The sequence below is a fragment of the Prionailurus bengalensis genome, chromosome A1 (assembly GCF_016509475.1).
Source record: "Prionailurus bengalensis isolate Pbe53 chromosome A1, Fcat_Pben_1.1_paternal_pri, whole genome shotgun sequence".
Classification (NCBI taxonomy): Eukaryota; Metazoa; Chordata; class Mammalia; order Carnivora; family Felidae; genus Prionailurus; species Prionailurus bengalensis.
In genome coordinates, this window is record NC_057343.1 from 206,819,634 (window position 1) to 206,838,896 (window position 19,263).

At 37.0% G+C, this 19,263-nt stretch overlaps 1 protein-coding gene across 1 annotated transcript in view; it reads left to right on the forward strand.

Annotated features, from left to right (window-relative positions):
- The window catches only part of OXCT1 (3-oxoacid CoA-transferase 1), a 137,236-nt gene that overhangs the window by 70,227 nt on the left and 47,746 nt on the right, over positions 1-19,263 (forward strand). The window contains exons 11-13 of the mRNA XM_043599213.1: positions 1,558-1,606; positions 7,883-7,955; positions 8,568-8,643. Of these exons, the coding sequence (XP_043455148.1) occupies positions 1,558-1,606; positions 7,883-7,955; positions 8,568-8,643 (198 nt within the window). The remainder of the gene's footprint in view (positions 1-1,557; positions 1,607-7,882; positions 7,956-8,567; positions 8,644-19,263) is intronic.

A 19,263-nucleotide genomic window follows, 5' to 3' on the forward strand; every position in this document is an offset into this window, starting at 1 on the left:
TATTTCATGTAGGAGATGGTAGTTCCCTGACTATGTGAGCTTTCTGACTGCTCCTCTTATGTTAGCTTGTCATTGTCTACCTCCCCTAGTGTACCTGCCTCAGAGAGACCTCACAGTGTCCAGTTTAGATAACTATTTCTAACTTTTGTGTGGTTGGACAAGATAATGAAGGTCATTAAAAATTCTGTATTATTATAATGATCAATAAGATTCTGGATGAGTAACTGAAAAGTAAGGTTTTTACTTGAGGAACGGGGACATTTTTTGACAGTTGATGAATTTCAAAAATTCCTCTCACCTAATTGTCATTTCAAGGTCAGGTTGTTCGAAAGGGAAGAATTTTTCTCTTCCTCAAGATTAATCTTCCAGATGAGCTCAATATTCTCATAGAATTTGTGCATACTTTTTATTCACTATTATAATATTAAGAAATACTTTTGCTTCCTGGATGACATTTTTTTTATATAATATTAACTGTGGCAGAGGTTATTTATAGTTTGGCCAATTTATAAGATTTTTAATCTTCTGTTCTCAGTAGATCTTAACTGTTAGTGCAATAAAAACTGTCCATATATAAGATGTATATCCAGTCTTTAAAACATGAATAATGATCATGAGCATACAGTTGACATGATCGAGGCAGTAATCTTGACCAATTTCAAAAGCACAAAACTTACATGAGTCTGAATAAAAGCAGATTCATATTACATCAAAGACTCACATATCTTCAAAATGTGATTATTTATAGAGTGACTAGTTCCCTCATTTTGAAGACAAGGTGTATATTACCCATGGTCAATGTTTGAAGGAAAATTTACATAGTCCTAAAACATTAGTTGCCACTTCAGTTTATTTAAATGATATATGTTTGGTCCCTCTTTTTGAAAGTATGTTAGAATTTCCTCATTTTTGGTTCTGTCTTGTGCCTTTTTTCCCTATTTCTATTTCCTCCTCTTTTGTTTACTATATGTTATGTTATTAAACTACTCACCCGATTGAAGTAATATAGAGGTGCCTTGTAAAAACACATAACAAAATTAAAAAGCAAAATTGAGAGTAATCAGGCAAAGGAAAAATAAAAGCTTCACAACTTAGGTGTTGTGAGAGATAAGGTTAGGACTCCAAATTAGGGTTGTTAGATGCTGCACACCAAAAAATATGAAACTTTGCCTCTCCAGATACTTCCAGTCCAGTAGGCAGCCATTTTGTTTATAGTCACTGATTACTACCAGGAAGATTTATGGATAACATCGGTTGCATAATAGGTACTAAATAATTACTTTTTCTTTTACTGACCTATATTTCTAATAGCTTAACATTTCTTTCAAACTTTGGTAATTTTTAGGAAATAGTTTTTGTTTATCACAGTTATTAGTGTAGGAAAGACTAATCAATAGAAGAAACAGCCATGAAAACATTGGAATTATTTTTAAAAGGTTCACCTCGAGTCTTTTGATAGTAATTTCCCAACGTTTTTAGAGAAGTCATTTATATTACAATTTTAGTGTATGATTCAGTGAAGAACTTCTTTTACTAATTGAACTTGTGCTTTGACAGGGTCCATATCCGCTACAAAATGAAGTTGATGCAGATCTAATCAATGCAGGTAAACTCCTTCATTACGTGATTTTCCAATGTTGTTAATTTAGGGTTTTTTTGGCAAATAAGAGTAAGGAGTTGGGCTTGATTCTTTATCTTTTCTTGGAGAGTGCTCCACTGTGTTTTTCACTGAGGAGGGGAGAGAGGACTTCCTAATCTTTTCTTTGTCTGGTGTGCTTATCGTCTCTTGTTTAGGGAAGAATAAGATAAGGGAGAAATTGTAGGTGGGGTTACATATAGTGGCAAGAGCTTTGGTGGGTAGATCAGTCAGGGTCCTGGCTATATGTATAGAGCACTCCCAAATAGGGTAACGAATAGAATTAAAGGAAAGAACAGTTTACAAGGGTATGAACAAGACTGAGGGAAACCAGGAAAGGATGGTGAAGCACCACAGGGAGTTATTGTCACCCCGAGGCCTTAAGGGACAGTAGTGGGAGAGGGCCACCTAATAGGAGCAATGGTCTTGGATAGAGAAACAGCCATCTTGCAGAAATCTGGGTGAGGGATGGAGGCTCTTCTTCTGGAATCTTCTGCTTGTGCCTTCCATTGGCCAATCCTAGGTTGAAATATGTCTGCCTTTTTATGATGGGATGACAAGTGGATCCATCTAGGCAAAAGGAAAGATCTGGCACACTGGGGTTTTTGTTCTGAGCAATATTTACTGTCCCCCTAGTTGTCATTGGAGTAGGAGAGCATTCTTCAAGAGTTCAAGGGTGCTGAATGATGTACTCTGCCACTCAGTGTGACCCAGTGATGTGCGTAATGGAGTTTTTTTGAACTGGGACTCAACCTGTCTTTATTCCCATATGCATATGCTTTGCCTTTTTTTTTTTTTTTTTTTTTTTTTAATTTGACTGTGACATAGAGTTGCATGTGGTAGCAGCCTAGAGGAGAAGAAACAAGCCAGACCATCTGGTCATTGTCACTGCCCATGCTTAAGGTAACACTGCCACCCTGTTGGGGCTGAAGATTATCCTTAGATTGGGGCTGCTCATAAGAAGCTGATTTTTATATCCTAGCATGATTTTCTTTGCCCTTTTACTCTTATTCACTCTACCCCCACAAAAGTATTATTTCACATTCAAAAATAGTACATGTAAATCTCAGAAGAGAAGCAGTATTAGCTGAACATAAAGGCCAGCTGCCAAGCAGAATTGATGTTTGATACTTAGAATTTTTGGAAGTAAAACTGCTTCTGGTTGAATAGTTGAATTAGCTAACACGACTCAACCCTGAAAGGCCCACTGTGATAAAGCAATGACATTTAACTAAGGCTGTAATTTAATTGTACTGTACCCTTTAGCAATAGCTCATTGATCTGTGAAAATATTTGCTGCTTGGTTTAATTAATTTATGATGTTAGTGAGTTATTTGCAAAATGAATAACTCCCATTTTCCAAATTTTAGGCCTTAGTTCATAAAGCCCACTTCCCTTGGAAAAGTAGTTAATCTTTTCAGTGACTCTTGGACAGTAGCCCTATTTCTGATTCCATGAGCTTAAGAGTAGCTCAACCCTAATGAAGCCACTAGTTTTATTATTTAACTTCTGAAATACATTGTATAATCTTTGACTGCTTTGTAAAACAATAATTCATTGCTTTTGGGAAGCCAAGCTGCAAATCAGTTTAATAATATTTCAGCTCCTTCATCAAAGTTCTTTTTGGGATTTATGTTGCTTTTGATTTTGGAGCTGCCTAATTTAGGGAAGAAATAGTTTGAGCTAAAGAACCCAGAATATATATTTGTGGTCTCCTCAACTCTTCAGATTTGGAAGTTACCTGCAAGAGCCATTGTTTGTGTTAATTTGAAAGGATTTTTACAGAAATCCTTTGGAATGAATACCAAGAGTTACATTTCTGGGTGTAATCAGTGTATTAAAATTTTTAGATAACTATTTCTAAGGATCCCTTTTTCTAAATAATGACTTCATGGGTTATGTAAAAATGGATTGCCACTTGCATAGCACTGTTTGGTTTGTGGCATACTTTCTCACACGTGTTATATACCATTTGAGCCTTAAGTAAAAACTTATTGTACAGATTGGGAAACTGGGGCACAGAAAAGTGATGTGATATGTTCAAGATCCCATTGCTAGGGACTGGACTCACACACAGCCTGCTGTCCTGGCCCCTGGCCTTTTCCTCTACACATTGAGTTGAACCCACTCCTAACCTGAGTTTTACAAAGGTTCAGAAGGCAGTGCTGACAGCAGAATTTCAGAGGTCCTGTTAAGATTTGCAATATTCCAATGCAATTGTGCAACTTTCAATCAGTCTCATGTTTTAGCTTTATTTTTTTTAAATTAAAAAAAGTTTAACATTTATTTTTGAGAGAGACAGAGCCTGAGTGGGGGAGGGGCAGAGAGAAAGAGGGAGACACAGAATCTGAAGCTGTCTCCAGGCTCTGAGCTGTCAGTATAGAACCCAATGTGGAGCTCGAACCCACAGACCATGAGATCATGACCTGAGCAGAAGTCAGATGCTTAACCGATGGAGCCACCCAGGTGCCCCTTAGCTTTCGTATGAATGTACATTTCACATTCTTCTCTACTTCTTAATTGTTTTCTTATTTTAATTAATTTAAAAATTTTCCTTTATTAAGTTTACTTTTTGGGAGAGAGACAGCGTGAGTAGGGGGAGGGTCAGAGAGCGAGGGAGAGAGAGAATCCCACACAGGCTCTGTGAAGGGCTTGAACCTGCAAAACTGTGAGATCATGATCTGAGCCAGAACCAACAGTCAGACACTTAACTGAGCCACCCAGGCACCCCAAGTTTTCTTATTTTAGTATCAGATAATGTTTTAAATGACTTACCTTTGATTAAAACTCCTTTAGAAAGAACCACCATGTTAACCCCATGGCCTATAAATATCCTTGGCCCCTGTCATGTGCTTCTAGCGCAGTGGTTCTGAATGAGCAAGTGGGGGATTTTATTCCCCTGGGGACATTGACAATGTCTGAAGACATTTTCGATTGCCAGTATTATTGGCAAGTAGTAGAGGCCAGGAATGCTATTAATTATCCTACAATAATGTAACAGCTCCCCTCAAAGAGTTACCCAGTTCCAGATGTCAATAGTGCCTTCTCTTGAGGTCCTCGTGCCACAGCTGAAGAATCATAGGCCTGCAGACTAAGGAACGAATAGTACAGCGTTCAAGATGTATCTAATGGCTGGGACTGCCCTCTCCAGCTTCATCTTCCACTACACCCTTCAAGGACTTCTGTGTCCACCCATACTGGACTAATGGGTCTATTCTTTTTTTTTTTTTTTTTTTAAATTTTTTTTAACATTTATTTATTTTTGAGAGACAGACAGAGACAGAGCATGAGCAGGGGAGGGGTAGAGGAAGAGGGAGTTAACAGAATCTGAAGCAGCTCCAGGCTCTGAGCTGTTAGCACAGAGCCCAACGCGGGGCTTGAACTCATGAACTGCAAGATCGTGACCTGAGCTGAAGTCGGATGCTTAACCGACTGGGCCACCCAGGCGCCCCCAAGTGGTCTATTCTGATCATGCCTCATGCTTTCCCTTTTCCATGCCTTTGCTCTTCCTGCATGCATCATCAGATTCATTTGTTCTGTCCCCTTCTTTCTGCATCCCCATCTCCTTATCAGTAATTTCCTATTGAAATGTGTTACACTTGTCCTTCAAGCTCCAGTTCATTTGTCCTCTCCAAATCCTCAGAAATGCCCCTGCTTTGAACCTGTAACACATCTAGTGTCTTTCATTTTGCCTTATAATTATTTGTGTATATTTGTCTCTCTAGCTGAATAGTATATTCCTTTTGCTTTAAGTGGTGGTTCTCGAAGTGTGGACCCCAGACCTACAGCATCAGCATCAGCATCACCAGAGACTTGTTAGAAACAGATTCTCAGGACTCATCACAAGCCCACTGAATTATAAACTCTGGGAGTTTAGCTCAGAGATCTGCCTTCCATGTGATTCTAATTGGTGTTAAAGTTTGAGAACCATTAGCTTACGACGTCTGTGTTTTGGTTTGTAACACCATTCAAGGCACATAGCAGACATTTTACTTGATATTGAATAAACAACACGTTAAATCATGAGCCCAAGGACTCAGTAACTGTGAAATTGAATAACTGTGTTTGCTCGAATATTATGAAAGGATCTAGACAAATGCAGAGAAAAACTGGAGGAAACAGAAGTCAATAAGGAATAGGCAAATAAGAAAGTTCTTTTCCTTTAAAATATTGATTGTATTGTTGATAACAGTTACTTATTGACCAAATTTGGACATTGTATTTGGAAAGCATGGATTCAACTTTAGGATATCTATTTTTACTTAGATATTAGATATTTAAAAATACTGACAACTAACTTGGCTTCCAGAGAATGTAATTTATAAGATTGCAGAATGTATTAGCAGGTGCCTGACAATAACTATATTTTATGAGAGTTGTTTTCTGGGCTCTTAAATAAAACTATGCTTCATAAATCACATGGGGAGAGCCAAGACTCTCTCACTGATCTCCAACTTTCCTGTGAGCGATAAATAATGCCTTCTACGTACTGTCAGCTGGTGGAGATTGCCCTTTGGAAGTCATTGTGATTTAGCACGTGAAGAACAAAGAATTGAGATTTTTATGTTTCTCTGCTTTTTTGTCCTATACATTCTTGCCCCTTGCACCTCATAGGACTGGTCAGGAACCAAATATACTGGATATGGAAGTTGTGTTAGGATGAAGTTTAGTTGTATCATGCCTATCCTGAAGCTTAGAGTTCCCAGGCTGGCGGTATAACTCTGCCACGTAAGCCAGTTGCTGAGTAGCATTTATCCCTAGAGGGGCGATGGCATTATCTCTTTTACAAGTAGGTTCGGAGTGAGGAATATAATAGTAGTGACAATAATGAAGCTTGTGTTTATGGAGTCCTTTCTCTGTGCCAGGTATCAGAGTAAGGACTTTGCATACCTTATTTCATTTAATCCTCCAAATCCTAAACCAAAAAGCCCCTCCTGACCACACCAGAAAGTATTCTCCAAAGATTTTCATCTTACAGTATTTTGAAAGATGTGAAAATGTTTCCCTTGTTTAGAATCAGATTCCTTTTGGGAATAAATATTTCAGCACGATATAAATAGACTGTTTCTCTCTACTCAAGCTCAAATAGAGAGGGATATTGATGGAGAACTTAACTTTCAGGCAAGGCTTGAGAAGCTGAGGGTACAGCTGTGTTGCACAGCTGGGCATGATCTGACCACCCTAGTCCTGTTGTGTCTGGGAGCTTTTCTCTTTTCCAACCCTGGTATCATAACTTTTCTTCCCCTTCTATTTGACTACTTTATTACACTGGGATAATGCATGAGGTGTTCTCATACAGTTGACTTCTATTTGGCAAAATGGCATGTGAGTCCTTTTCTGGTTGAGGCCAGATTCTTCTCCTGGGCACCTTACTCACAGGAAATAGAGCACAAAAAGAAAGCAGCTGAAATACAAGTCAGGTGATACTGTTGGTTGTGTGAGGACAGGATGAACTTGAAGATCCTTTTCAGCTCTTTAATTATGAGGTGTACATTTTGATTGAGATCTTTCCAAGAGGACCTCTTAGAAGTTACCCTTAAAAAAAAACAGTTATTTAAAATACATGAGCCAGTATTAGGATGTTATTCCCTGATCTCATCAAAGTCCTATGATTTTAACAGAAACTTAGAGGAACAAGAGAGTTGAAATATGAGACAGAGAGAGATTAAAAGAAGAGATTCAGGCCTGATGATGTTAAGGAATTAGGTGGGGGGAACCTTACTTTCTAGGTTATTTATTGTTTTTTTTTTTTTTTAAGAAATATCTGAGGAGCATCTCTTGTGTCATTTCCTTCCAAGTTGCATATCTTTGCACACAATCTCTTTGCTCCAGTGACTTAGAGTGTTGCTAGATGCATCCCAGGGGCTCCTTTTTCCCTCACGGTCATCAGCATTTAGCAGGGGCTTGTGGAGGGAGTGGGGGTTGGGGAGAGGCAGAAATGGTTAGAGGTGATAGGGGGTGCTTTGTAGAGAATTACAAAAACAATAAGAAAATTCAAAGTTGGTCTTTCTATTATCACCATGCAAGGGCAAATCTGAACAATACTTGTGACAAAATACTCCTCTTCACAGGGTGACAGTTCCCAGTGGATCTCCCACAACCCCACTGCCACTGCTGTTTGGTTAAAGAGGTCTTAGTTCTTTAGGAAATGGAGAAAGTATAGACCTCTCTCTACATGATTTCCACTCTTAGAAATCTAATAGCCTTTTCTTTCCTTTGTTTCCTTTCTTGTGTATGTGTGTTTAGGCAAGGAAACAGTTACTGTTCTTCCAGGAGCCTCTTACTTCTCCAGTGATGAATCATTTGCAATGATTAGAGGGTATGTAACAATGGAGCCCCTCGTGTTTCACATGGCGTGGAATGAACTGAGTCATCCTCTGAGCGTGTTAGCAAGACTCCGAAACATAGCCACGTCTCCCAGCCAGCAAATGTTCATGGGCTCGTTCAGTTGCACCAAGATGTGAAATTATTCACATTGAATGTTGGGAATTGGAACATTCAGCTCACAGTTATTAAAAGAACCCCCCCCCCCAATGGAATTTATATCTGTGTGCTGAGTATACCAAAGTAAATATTTTTAAAGTTCTTTGTAAGAATCCTAACATTTTCTACAAAATTGTTTTCATTTTCTAGCTAGCGTTTGCCTTCAAATCAAGCCACATTCTCCCTTACTGAAGGAAACAGACTCACTGTGTACACCTGTTTTTTATTTGTTTTTGGAGACAATATAGACTATAATTTTTTTAAAAAGAACTCTTAATGGTTATTTCTGTATATCAGCTTGAGCTGGTTGATTTTGAAATCAGGTGTTGGGTAGGAGAAAGCAAATTTATTTTGGTGGCTATAGAATTATTTTAATTGCTGGCAGTTTCAAGCAAATGGGACATAAAGCTTACAAAGTTTGCTTTATATTTCCTTTTTTCTCTCTCAGGGGCCATGTGAATCTAACAATGCTAGGAGCAATGCAGGTTTCCAAATATGGTGACCTGGCTAACTGGATGATACCTGTAAGTACACATTTTTCTTCTGACTTACGCTTGGGTCAGAGAGTTATTTTTGAAATACTAAGAAAAGTCTTGTTGAATTGCTGTGAGAGCACAATATAATTATTACAAAAATGAAACATTTTCATAACATTTAATATTTTGGTCAAATTTTGGTAAAACAGCTACTGAGAACTATTTGGCTTTGCCTGTTTGCTAGAGGACTAAAAAGGCAGGATCAGGGCTAAAACACAATTTTCCATGAGGAACAGAGAATTGGGGAAGATTGAAAATAAATGGACTGGGGCGCCTGGGTGGCTCAGTCGGTTAAGCGTCCGACTTCGGCTCAGGTCACGATCTCGCGGTCCGTGAGTTCGAGCCCTGCTTCAGCCTCTGTGCTGACTGCTCAGAGCCTGGAGCCTGTTTCAGATTCTGTCTCTCTCTGTCTCTGACCCTCCCCCGTTCATGCTCTGTCTCTCTCTGTCTCAAAAATAAATAAACGTAAAAAAAAAAATTTTTTTTTAATAAAAAAATTAAAAAAATAAAAATAAATGGGCTAATTCTGATAAAAATAAGAAATACAAATATTATAGCTAAGTTTTTATAACTAGAAAGAGCAAAAATAAATTTATTAATTTTATGTTAATTCTGTATTTTCTCATTCATAGTGATTAAAAAAAAAACAAACCCTCCCAATTGGTCATGTGACCTCATAGGTAATCAGTCACATTGTCTTCTCTTATGGAATTAAAAACTTGTGATGTTTAAACATGTATTTGAAATGCAAAGTTTTATTTACTAATCACCTAAATCAGGGAAGAAAGCATAGAATTAGCTTTGGAAAAAGGACTATAATCAGTTGACTTAATTTATGAGTGTGGTTTGTTACAAACCAGGTTGTTGCTTTGTGATGTGTTTGTGGGAACAATAATGAGTGCATGTCCATGATTATGAACTCATTTTGGCTGGTTGCTCAGGTTACTCTTTCTGGATGTGTACTTCAGGATTTCTGTGTGTTTTTCTATATCATCAGCTACAAGGAATTTGTTTAAGTAACTGATGCTGGTGTTCTATGATTTGAGAGTTTTTCTGAAATCACTTAGATATTTTCCTCTAGTAATCTTTGAGGAGGTGGATTAATATAGTTGATGACAGTGTTAGAGATTGTCTTTAGCTCTTTTGATCTAATATACTGTGAAATATTATTTTAAGGTTTGAATAATTAAGACCCTGGTTCTCAAACTTGGTTGCATATTAAAATCACCTGAGTATTTTAAAAACTATTGATGCCTGGATCCCACTCCCAGAGGTTTCAATTTAATTAATGGGGGATGTAGCCTAGGCACTGGGCATTTTAAAAGCAACTTTGATGATTACCATCTGTAGCCAGGTTTGCGAACCAGCATATTAAAGAATGATCGTAAATCACAGTTAGACTATAAGGCAGAGAGGCACCGAGCTGGCTCGTTCGGTAGAGCATGTGACTCTTTTTATTTTTAATTTTTTTTTTAACCTTTATTTATTTTTGAGACAGAGAGAGACAAACCATGAACGGGGGAGGGTCAGAGACAGGGAGACACAGAATCTGAAACAGGCTCCAGGCTCTGAGCTGTCAGCACAGAGCCTGATGTGGGGCTCGAACTCACGGACTGTGAAATCACGACCTGAGCTGGAGTCAGACGCTTAACCAACTGAGCCACCCAGGCGCCCCTGAGCATGTGACTCTTGATATTGGGGTTGTGAGTTTGAGCCCCACGTTGGGGAATAGCGTTTACTTAAAGTGATAAAAAATAATTAAAAGTAATTAAAAAATAAAATGTAAGGGAGAAACATCATTGAACTACTGATATTAGGGAGTATATTGTTATTTTAGCTTAAAAATGTTCATCATTCTAAATCAGCCATGGTTATAAGAGTTGGCAGCTTTTGGAGGCTTCAGAGAAATCAGGGAGGATCTCCTGAATATTGTACAGTGAATCAGATTGACAGTTTATGGGAATACTTACTTGTGTAGAAAATCAAAATACATTTCTGTTCTCAAATTTTTAGAAAAAGGCCACATGGGATAGTTAGAAGGAGCATAAAAAAGTAAGCTCTGGGTTCTAGCCCTGACTCTACCCAGTAATTAAGGTGTGACCTTGAACATGTCAATTAAACTCTTTGGGTTAAAGCATCCCTATCTATAAAATGAAGAATTGAGATTAGCTAATTTCTGGTGTCTCATTGGGCTCTCCTAGCTCCATGGATGAGAGCAAGGGCCTCGGAGTGAGATAGACCTGCGTTGAAATCCAATTTTTGTCATTTGCTAACAGTGTAACTGAGGCAGTTGCCTACTTTTTCTTCATCTGTAAAATGAGAAGGATATAATACTACCTACTCTATAGGATTATATAAAGGAATAAATGATATAGTATATACATAGTACATATCATAGAGCTTGACAACATAGTACAAGCTAAATAAATGGGTTGTTATTATTTGACAAGAAGGAAAACTTGGAGGTACCTGGCAGAGAAGGGAATAGAATTAGTTACTATGAACAGAAACAATAGAGTGTTAAATATGTCTGTTATCTCTAAGTCTAGAGATAACAAGTTTGAAACAAAATTTAACAAGTTTGAAATCAATTTGCACAGTGGTCCCGAGTATGGAGCAGAAATATGTTCAACACGTTATTGTCTTTCAGGAACGTAGGCATCTTTAAAAAGTCAGTGTATGTCTTGTTTATATTATGGTTTGGCACCCAGTGAGGCTGGAAGCTCGCACAGAGTATACCTTATGTAGTTGTCATTTGTAGGAAAGATTTTTCAACACGTATCACGTTTTTATATATCCTGTGAAGATTCCTGTGAGTGATTAAAAAATATCAGTGTTTGTTAACTTTATAAATAGTCTTAATACAATTGGAGCTCATGCATTTCCAAATGACTGGACCTAGTGGGGCAGTGATGGAGAACTCTGGAGTTCTGGAGGAACAGAAACTAAGCATAAAAAATGTTCTTGTGTCTGGTTCCACTCATTTGGTAATAGAAATGGTAATGTCATTTCTGACGAGCTTTTCTTTTTTTCCTTTAATAACTCATAATCACTTGTTGGATTCTTTATATGTGATGCATAGTGTATGTTTTTGCTTCTTTTGAATGCAGAAGAGTTTAAGAGTCAAGACCATGAACTTTAGTTTGTAATAAATTTGATTTGAATTTTAGTTCTCCCTCTAACAAATACAATTTGGAGTACATATTTTTGTTAGGATTAATTGAGAAGAAAATTAAAGTGGCCACTAAAAGAATTCCACTAAATAGTGGCTATTACTGTTATCTCTTTCATTCCTCTATTGCTTAACATTGAAGAGGGAATATTTGCCTTAAATTACACTGATGTAAGCAAGACTATATTTTACAGTAACTAGTACTACCTGCTTATCCTCAGTTCATGTTCAGGTGCCCAAAATTAAGCCCTTTGAGGACATATTTCTGGCTCTTACTGGTTATGGATAAGGTACAGTCTATCCTTATAGTTTCAGGGAGCAATCTATTTCTATTTGTCTCAAAGATTTATGTTGATTATTAAAATGTAGATATATTTTTATTGCAAGATCTGGCAGTTAAGAAGCTGAAAAGTTCAGCTTTATTATATCATTTTTCATTTGCTTTTATCTTTTTAGTGAGTTGAATAATCTTTCAATGGTTGTAAAGCGTTGAGATTCTCTGCATCATGGCATCCCCATCCATCATCACGATGTCAGATTACAATAAACATTAAGCTTTTAAGGCAGGCAAATTGTATGGATGCTATTTGTCTTATCCTTTAATAGCTGTTTAGTATGCAGTGTTGATCTCCTGTACACAGATTTTGAAAAATTCTGCCCTGAGCATCTGAAGAGAGAAAATGCGACAGAATAGTAGTTGGCTCCTTCGAGTTCCCTGATTATCGTGATGATGGTAAAACCCCAGGCAAGCTACGAAAATGTGGACAGATGTGCAGCCCGTTGAATCTGCATTCAGAACCTCTCTGGCTTTCCTAGTGCCTATTTTTAGAAAACAGCTGCCATAGATTATTGACTTGTGAAGGGAAGCAGGTGTGTACGAGCAGCGATGGGAGCTGGTTGTTGAAAGCCTGCAACAGGGGCTTGCCGGACAGCGTTGCTGTGTGTGAGCGAAATGACAGCCGAGGTTGCTTCTGTGTGGGGAGAAGTGAAATGAGGGATTTTTTTCTTTTTTTTTTTTAATGAGGGATTCTTAGGGCAAAGGAGAACAGGATGTTTTATGTTTGTTTTTCCCTCACATTTTTAACTTTCTTTATGCATTTTAAAAGAAGAAATACAAATTGGTGTACTCATGTATGCTACATATCTGAGTGCATAAAATTGGTTTCATAATTCTAGTTGTGTCTTTTTTAAATAAGCTAACTCTCCAGTCTTCTGACTTGTACAACTAAGGCATTTTGTGTTCGAGATTTAAACAATGTTATGTCAATTATATCTCATTACAGCTGGGAAAAAGTTTAAAAGTTAAAAAAAAGATTCAATCTGGTGGTTTAAGTGCATCAAATATAGTCCAAATATTAAATCCATAGATACAGATATAAAAATATAAAGATTAAAGTAAGAATAAGGATATAAACTTACAGATATAGATATGGATTTAACGCATATTTGTCTTATTTGTCCCTAAGGCTCAGGAAACTACAAACTATGGGTAAGGAAAATGGTGGAGAAAATATGTATGTGTGGCATTATGCTTTTATATAATTATTCAGTAATGCTTTTGCCATATCAGTGTAATGAGGTGAAAGGTATACAGAACTTTGGAATTAGACAGATCTATGCTTAATTAAATACTGGTTCTGTCACTTACTGGTGGTATGGCAGATCATTTTATCTTGGTATACTCTTTTATAAAATGATAATGTTTAACTCATATGCTTGTGATGGGGATTAAATTAGTTCATTCAACAAATATTTATTAGGCATGTATTAAGGGGCATGACTGTTCTTGCCTCTTAAAGATGCGGCAGTTAACAGAACAGATGAAGTTCTCTGTGTTCAGGTAGCTGATGTTCTAGTGGGGGTCAGCACATATGGCCCATGTGCCAAATCTGGCCCACTTCCTCTTTTTGAAATAAAGTTTTACAGGAACACAGCCACATCTGTTGATTTATGTATTACCTGTAGATGCTTTCGTGCTGCAACAGCAGAGTTGAGTAGTTGCAACAGAGACTGTATGCCTGTCAGTCTAAAACATTTACCATTTCATACTTTATGGAAGAGTTTGCCAACTCCTGCCGTAGATCATTGGTTTGAAACCTTTCTTTTCTAATATAAGCATGTGATGCTATAAATTTCTAAACACTATTAGTGAGATCCACAAATTTTTATATATAGTGTTTTCATTTTCATTTTCTCTTCAAAATATTTACTAATCTCTCGTGTGATTTTTTTTTTTTTCTGTGACTTAATGGTTATTTGGAAGTATGTCATTTAATTTCAGGTATGTCATGATCCATTAACACAAAACTTTGTGTTGATCTCTAGTTTAATTATCTTGAGGTCAGAAGACATACTTTATATTGTTTCCATCCTTTTGAATTTGAGATTTATTTATGGCCTAAAATATAGTCTATCTTAGTGATAGATTTAGGGACTGTTCCAGCTGTATTAGAAAAGAATGTGTATTCTGCTCTTATTGGGGAGAGTGTCCTATAAGTCAGTAAGGTCAAGTTGGTAGATAGCATTCATGTTTTGTATGTCCTGTCAGTTTACTGAGAGAGGAGTCATGTAATATTGAGCTATAATTGTGCATTTGTTAATTTCCAACTCAGTTGTGTCACCTTTTGCTTGTAGATTTTAGAGCTCCATTATTAGTTGTATTAATACACAGTTAAAATTGTTATGCTCTTTTAACAAATTAACTTCTATTGTTATATTGTACTTTATCTCTGGTAATATTTCTTATTCTGAAGTCTACTGTCTGACATTAATATATTCACTCTGCATGGTATATTTTTTTCCATTTTTCTACCTGAAACCTATTAATGTCTTCAAGTGAGTTTTGTAGTTAATATAGTTAGGTTTTGTTCTTTTATCCAGTTTTATAATCTGTGACCTTTAATTCGAGATTTAGGCCATTTACATTTATGTGATTATCAACCTGGTTGGGCTTAAATCTGTCAGCACAATTTTTTTTTCTCCTCATTTGTCCATCTGAGTTTTTATTTCTCCATTCTTTTAGATCAGCTAAGTATTTTTTATGATTCCATTTTATCTTCACTATTGATTTCTTTTTTTCCCCCAGTGGGTCCTCAAGGATTTACAATACACATCTTTTATTTATCACAGTCTACTTTAAGTATTATCTTATTATCACTTTACATATAATGTAAGAACCATACAACTGTAAACTTTTCTTCTCTGCCCTTATCCTATTTGCTGCTGTTGGTCATATATTTTATTCTGCGTGTGTTTTAAACCTCATGATATTTTATTATTTTTATTCCAAATAGCCAATTCTCTTTTAAAGAGATTGAAAATAAGAAAAAAAGTGTGTTTTTTATATTTTTATTATATAATATAATTTATATATAAAAGTTCTATATTTTGCATATTTCCCCACATATTGCTCTTTCCTGCACTTTTCCATTACATTGATCCAAATTGCCATCTGATGTTGTTTTCCTCCCCCTTAAAGGACATCCTTTGATGTTTCTTACAGTGCAAATCTTAAGGATGTCACTCCAGTTGATTCTTTCAATATTTGCTTTTCAACTTTGTTAAATTTAGTTGAGAGAAGCCTCTAGTTTCAGTGTAATTAGCCCCACTACTAAAGTTATTTCCTTTTGAGGGCTCTACCATGTATTATGAGGCCTTTCCCCTCTGGCTAGTAGGAATGTGAATTGTTCCCAAACCTGCATGAGTACTGGACATTTTTTGCTTAATATTTCCTAGTGGTTCTTTTCCAGGCCTTGACTAATTTCTTCTCCTATATACACACATCAGTACTCTACCAAAGGCTTGAGATGAATCCTTTCTGCAAATCTGTGAGCTCTTTCTCTGTGTAGCAACCTCTGTTCTGATATTTTGAGATACATAGTCAAATTCTAGTTGACTTGGTCTCTCTGAACCCAGCAGGACTACAGGATCCCACCTGAGTCTCTCTCCCTGCACTGGGTTCCTCTCTCCAGGCAGTCGGCTGGGGCAATTATTGGCCCACCTCATTGGCTTTCCTTCTGTCAGAGATGACAGTCCTGTACTGCCTTTTTGCTAATATCTGAAAGCTACTTTTTCCTGTATTGTTTAATACCATTAATAATATTTTTGAACTTATGTCTCTATATATTTCTTGGATGATTTTCTTAGTATAAATCCCCAGAAGTAGAATACCTTGGCCAACTTTTTAGGGTTTTGATGCTTAATGAATTATGGTCCAGAAAAACTTTCCTAATTCACACTCATACTGTTTTCATTCTCTTACCAAAGCTGGTATTTTTTTCTATTGTTTCATTTTTCATTTCTTTAAAAACTGCCATCTGTGACTGTTTAAAGAGCCAGCAGAACCTTACTCCTCTGAAGGAGCCCTTACTCCTCCTCTCTTTTGTTCTGGAGGCCTTCCTTTTGGCTTTTAGCAGTTATTACCTCTTATCTAATATTGCTCCAATGCTGCTATCTTTGCTAATTTTAAAGATCACATTGATGGTGGCTGTTCTCAGTGTTTGTGAATGTGTCTTAACAGACCAGCTGTGAGAAGTGTGTGTGTGTGTGTGTGTGTGTGTTGTGTGTGTGTTTTCTGTATCCAATATGTTGAACAAGCTCTACATGTGGGATGAAATAAAAACAGAGCTATTTTTATCTCCTGTGGTGTCTTTAACTTTATTTAGTTAGGGAAGCTTTCCTTCTGAAATGATATTTCAGCTCATTCTCCAATAATATAATAACTGTCACTGGATCAGTTTAATTCACCAATTCTGTATTCGAGAATTACAGTCCAGTTAAAAATAGTGACCATTGCTTTAGGATACATTTAAAACCAGTACATCTCCTCTTTCTCTGGCTCTCCAACTATAGACAGGACTGGCTACCTGCCTTTGGGAAAGGTTGTGTGGTGTTCTTCGGCTTCTTTCTTCACTCGTCTCCTCCCCCAATTCACTGTTTGGCACCTACCTAGGTAGAAATTCAGGAGAATGGGAAAAAGAGGAAATAGGGTGGGAAAGGTCTTAAGTGGCTAGTAATGCTATGAGCTGGTTCCCTGCTCTCTGGTCCTTGCAGACAAAGCTGATTCCTTTTTCTGTGTGTGTGTGTGGGGGGGGGGGTGGTCTTTGGAGACCCCTTTCTGGGTCAGCATCCATCCTGAAGAACAGTGGCTGGATGCTTCCCTTGCAGCTCCTGGTTTTCCTGTGGTCCATTTCACACATCCTCCCTCACGTAGCATCCTGTTGAGAAAGTGTTAAAGCATCTTTAGTCTGGCCTTCTTATGACGCACACCTGGGAAGCTCTCACTCATTTCTTGTCCACTTTTGGTGGTAGTTATGTAGTTACTTCCCCCAAACAGTCACTTCAACTTTCTCTAGTAGAAGTTAGGTGTGCCATTCCCTAGTTGTGTCCTGACTCTTCTCCTGGAGGCAAGGTGCTCTGAAGTTGTCATACAAGCTATGTAGTCAGTTGAATGAGGGGCAGGTATACACCTGACCCTGTCCTTGGTTGCTGGGGCAGAGGGAGTGGGACCACACCATGCTTTTCTTCAAAGTCCTTCACACACAGTTCTCTGCTATGGCCTGCTGTACCCCATGATCTTGCCAGGCATCCCAAGAATCTTGGAATTTGTTATTGACCATTTTCTCTGTAAATTCTGCTTCTGAGATCTATCTTACATGCTGGTATCTCCTAACTGTCACACTTGTATATCCATCAAAACAAGATAAAAGAAGTCCCAGTTTAATATCTGGTTACTACCACAGTTTCCTTCCTCTGAGCTCATATATTCAGCTAAGCCTTCATACATGCAGGGATTTCTTCCATCGTGTACATTAAGGTGGTCCTCCAGCTTACTCTGTTTCCCAGCTGCCCTAGACAGAAGAGAGGACCATGGGAGAACCTAGCCAAGCTCTGTTTATTCTAACTGGGGAATAAAAACTGCACTGACCCCTCGTTGGCAGGGGAGGAGAAGAGGAAGTGGAAGGGGGAGAGAGGAGTGTTCAAAACAAAAAACAAAACAAAACTACTCTGACCCAGCGGATGGACCTTTACTTCCCATGCCAATTTAAAGACCCATTTAATGTTTGCAGAATTTCCAAGAGCAAAGAACGATTCCTTCTGGTACAGCAATTTAATAAATGAGCATACATTTTTAAAAAGACAAGTTAATATTAGTGAAATTTATTAGAAACATAAGCTGTTTATTATTGCTCTTTACGTGGGTACTATATTTAGTTATTTAAAAATACTTTTTATCTGTGACTATCTGGAAAACATGTTGAAAATTAATCCCTAGTTTTGTTGTTTACATCCAGTATTTTTCAGACTAAAAATATATTTATAGACTAACCTATTTGATACATTAGTTTTATAAGGAATTTTCCTCTTACTTGGAGGATATTGTTGGTGGTTAAAAGCTATGATTAAAGTTTAAAAGCCACAGCTAAATTATAAATCTAACATTTTTAGAAGGAAGGAACTAATAGCTATTAAGTACATGCCATTGGCCAGGTACCATTTGTTTGTATATTTATTGTAATTTAATCCTTATAGAATATTGACAATTAAATATATGTTATTATAGATAAAGAGACAGATCAGGAGTTAACTATTCGAGTTTACATCTGTAACCCAGTTACAAAGTGGGGATTTGATCATAGTTTCCTTTGATCTATGTATTATGTATTCTACCACAAGGTTCATTTGGGAAGTGCATTAACTAATGCCTTTCATGATGGAAATAAAACTACAAAGTAAATAAATAACAAACAAAAACAAAACAAAAACAAAAACTGCAAAGTAAATAAATATACTTACAGCATTTATGTAAACTTGATTAAAGAAATTATTGTTTCATTGTGTGGGATAAAACCTATTGCAACAGGAAGGATGCATGTTGTATATATGATATTAATTCAAGCCGGGGTTTTGAAAGGTGCTGCATTGAGCATTTGCATGTTCTGTTTTCTGTATATTATCATATTTTAAGTTCTCACTCAATCTCTAAAGTCTCCACTACCTAATCACATATAAATAACATAAATCTCACGTATGAAGTATTTTATCCATTTTATTTACCATTTTGTTTTTTATAATGTACCAACTGAGGAGTCCTTTGGAAGAGTCCAGGTTTTCTACTAGGATTTTTATAGTTTTAGTTTTAATATTTCTTAAATGGAAAAGTTGAAACATAACTGTAGAAACATTGGAATCATTGCAAACAGAAATCCTAAATAGAAGTTAAGAAAAATTAAGATCAGAAAGGAGCAATAGCAAATTCACTGGCAAATCAGCTAACTCAGCCTAGGTCCCAGCCCCCAGTGTCAATCTTGTGAGTAGGCAAAGAGATATGAGAATGTGAAATAGATTTTTCTTTTTGGAAATACCAATTCTCAGGGATCTTAAATATATTTTGTCTTTTTATTGCTGTCTGAGTCTTTTTTGGCTCTGGAGGAAGG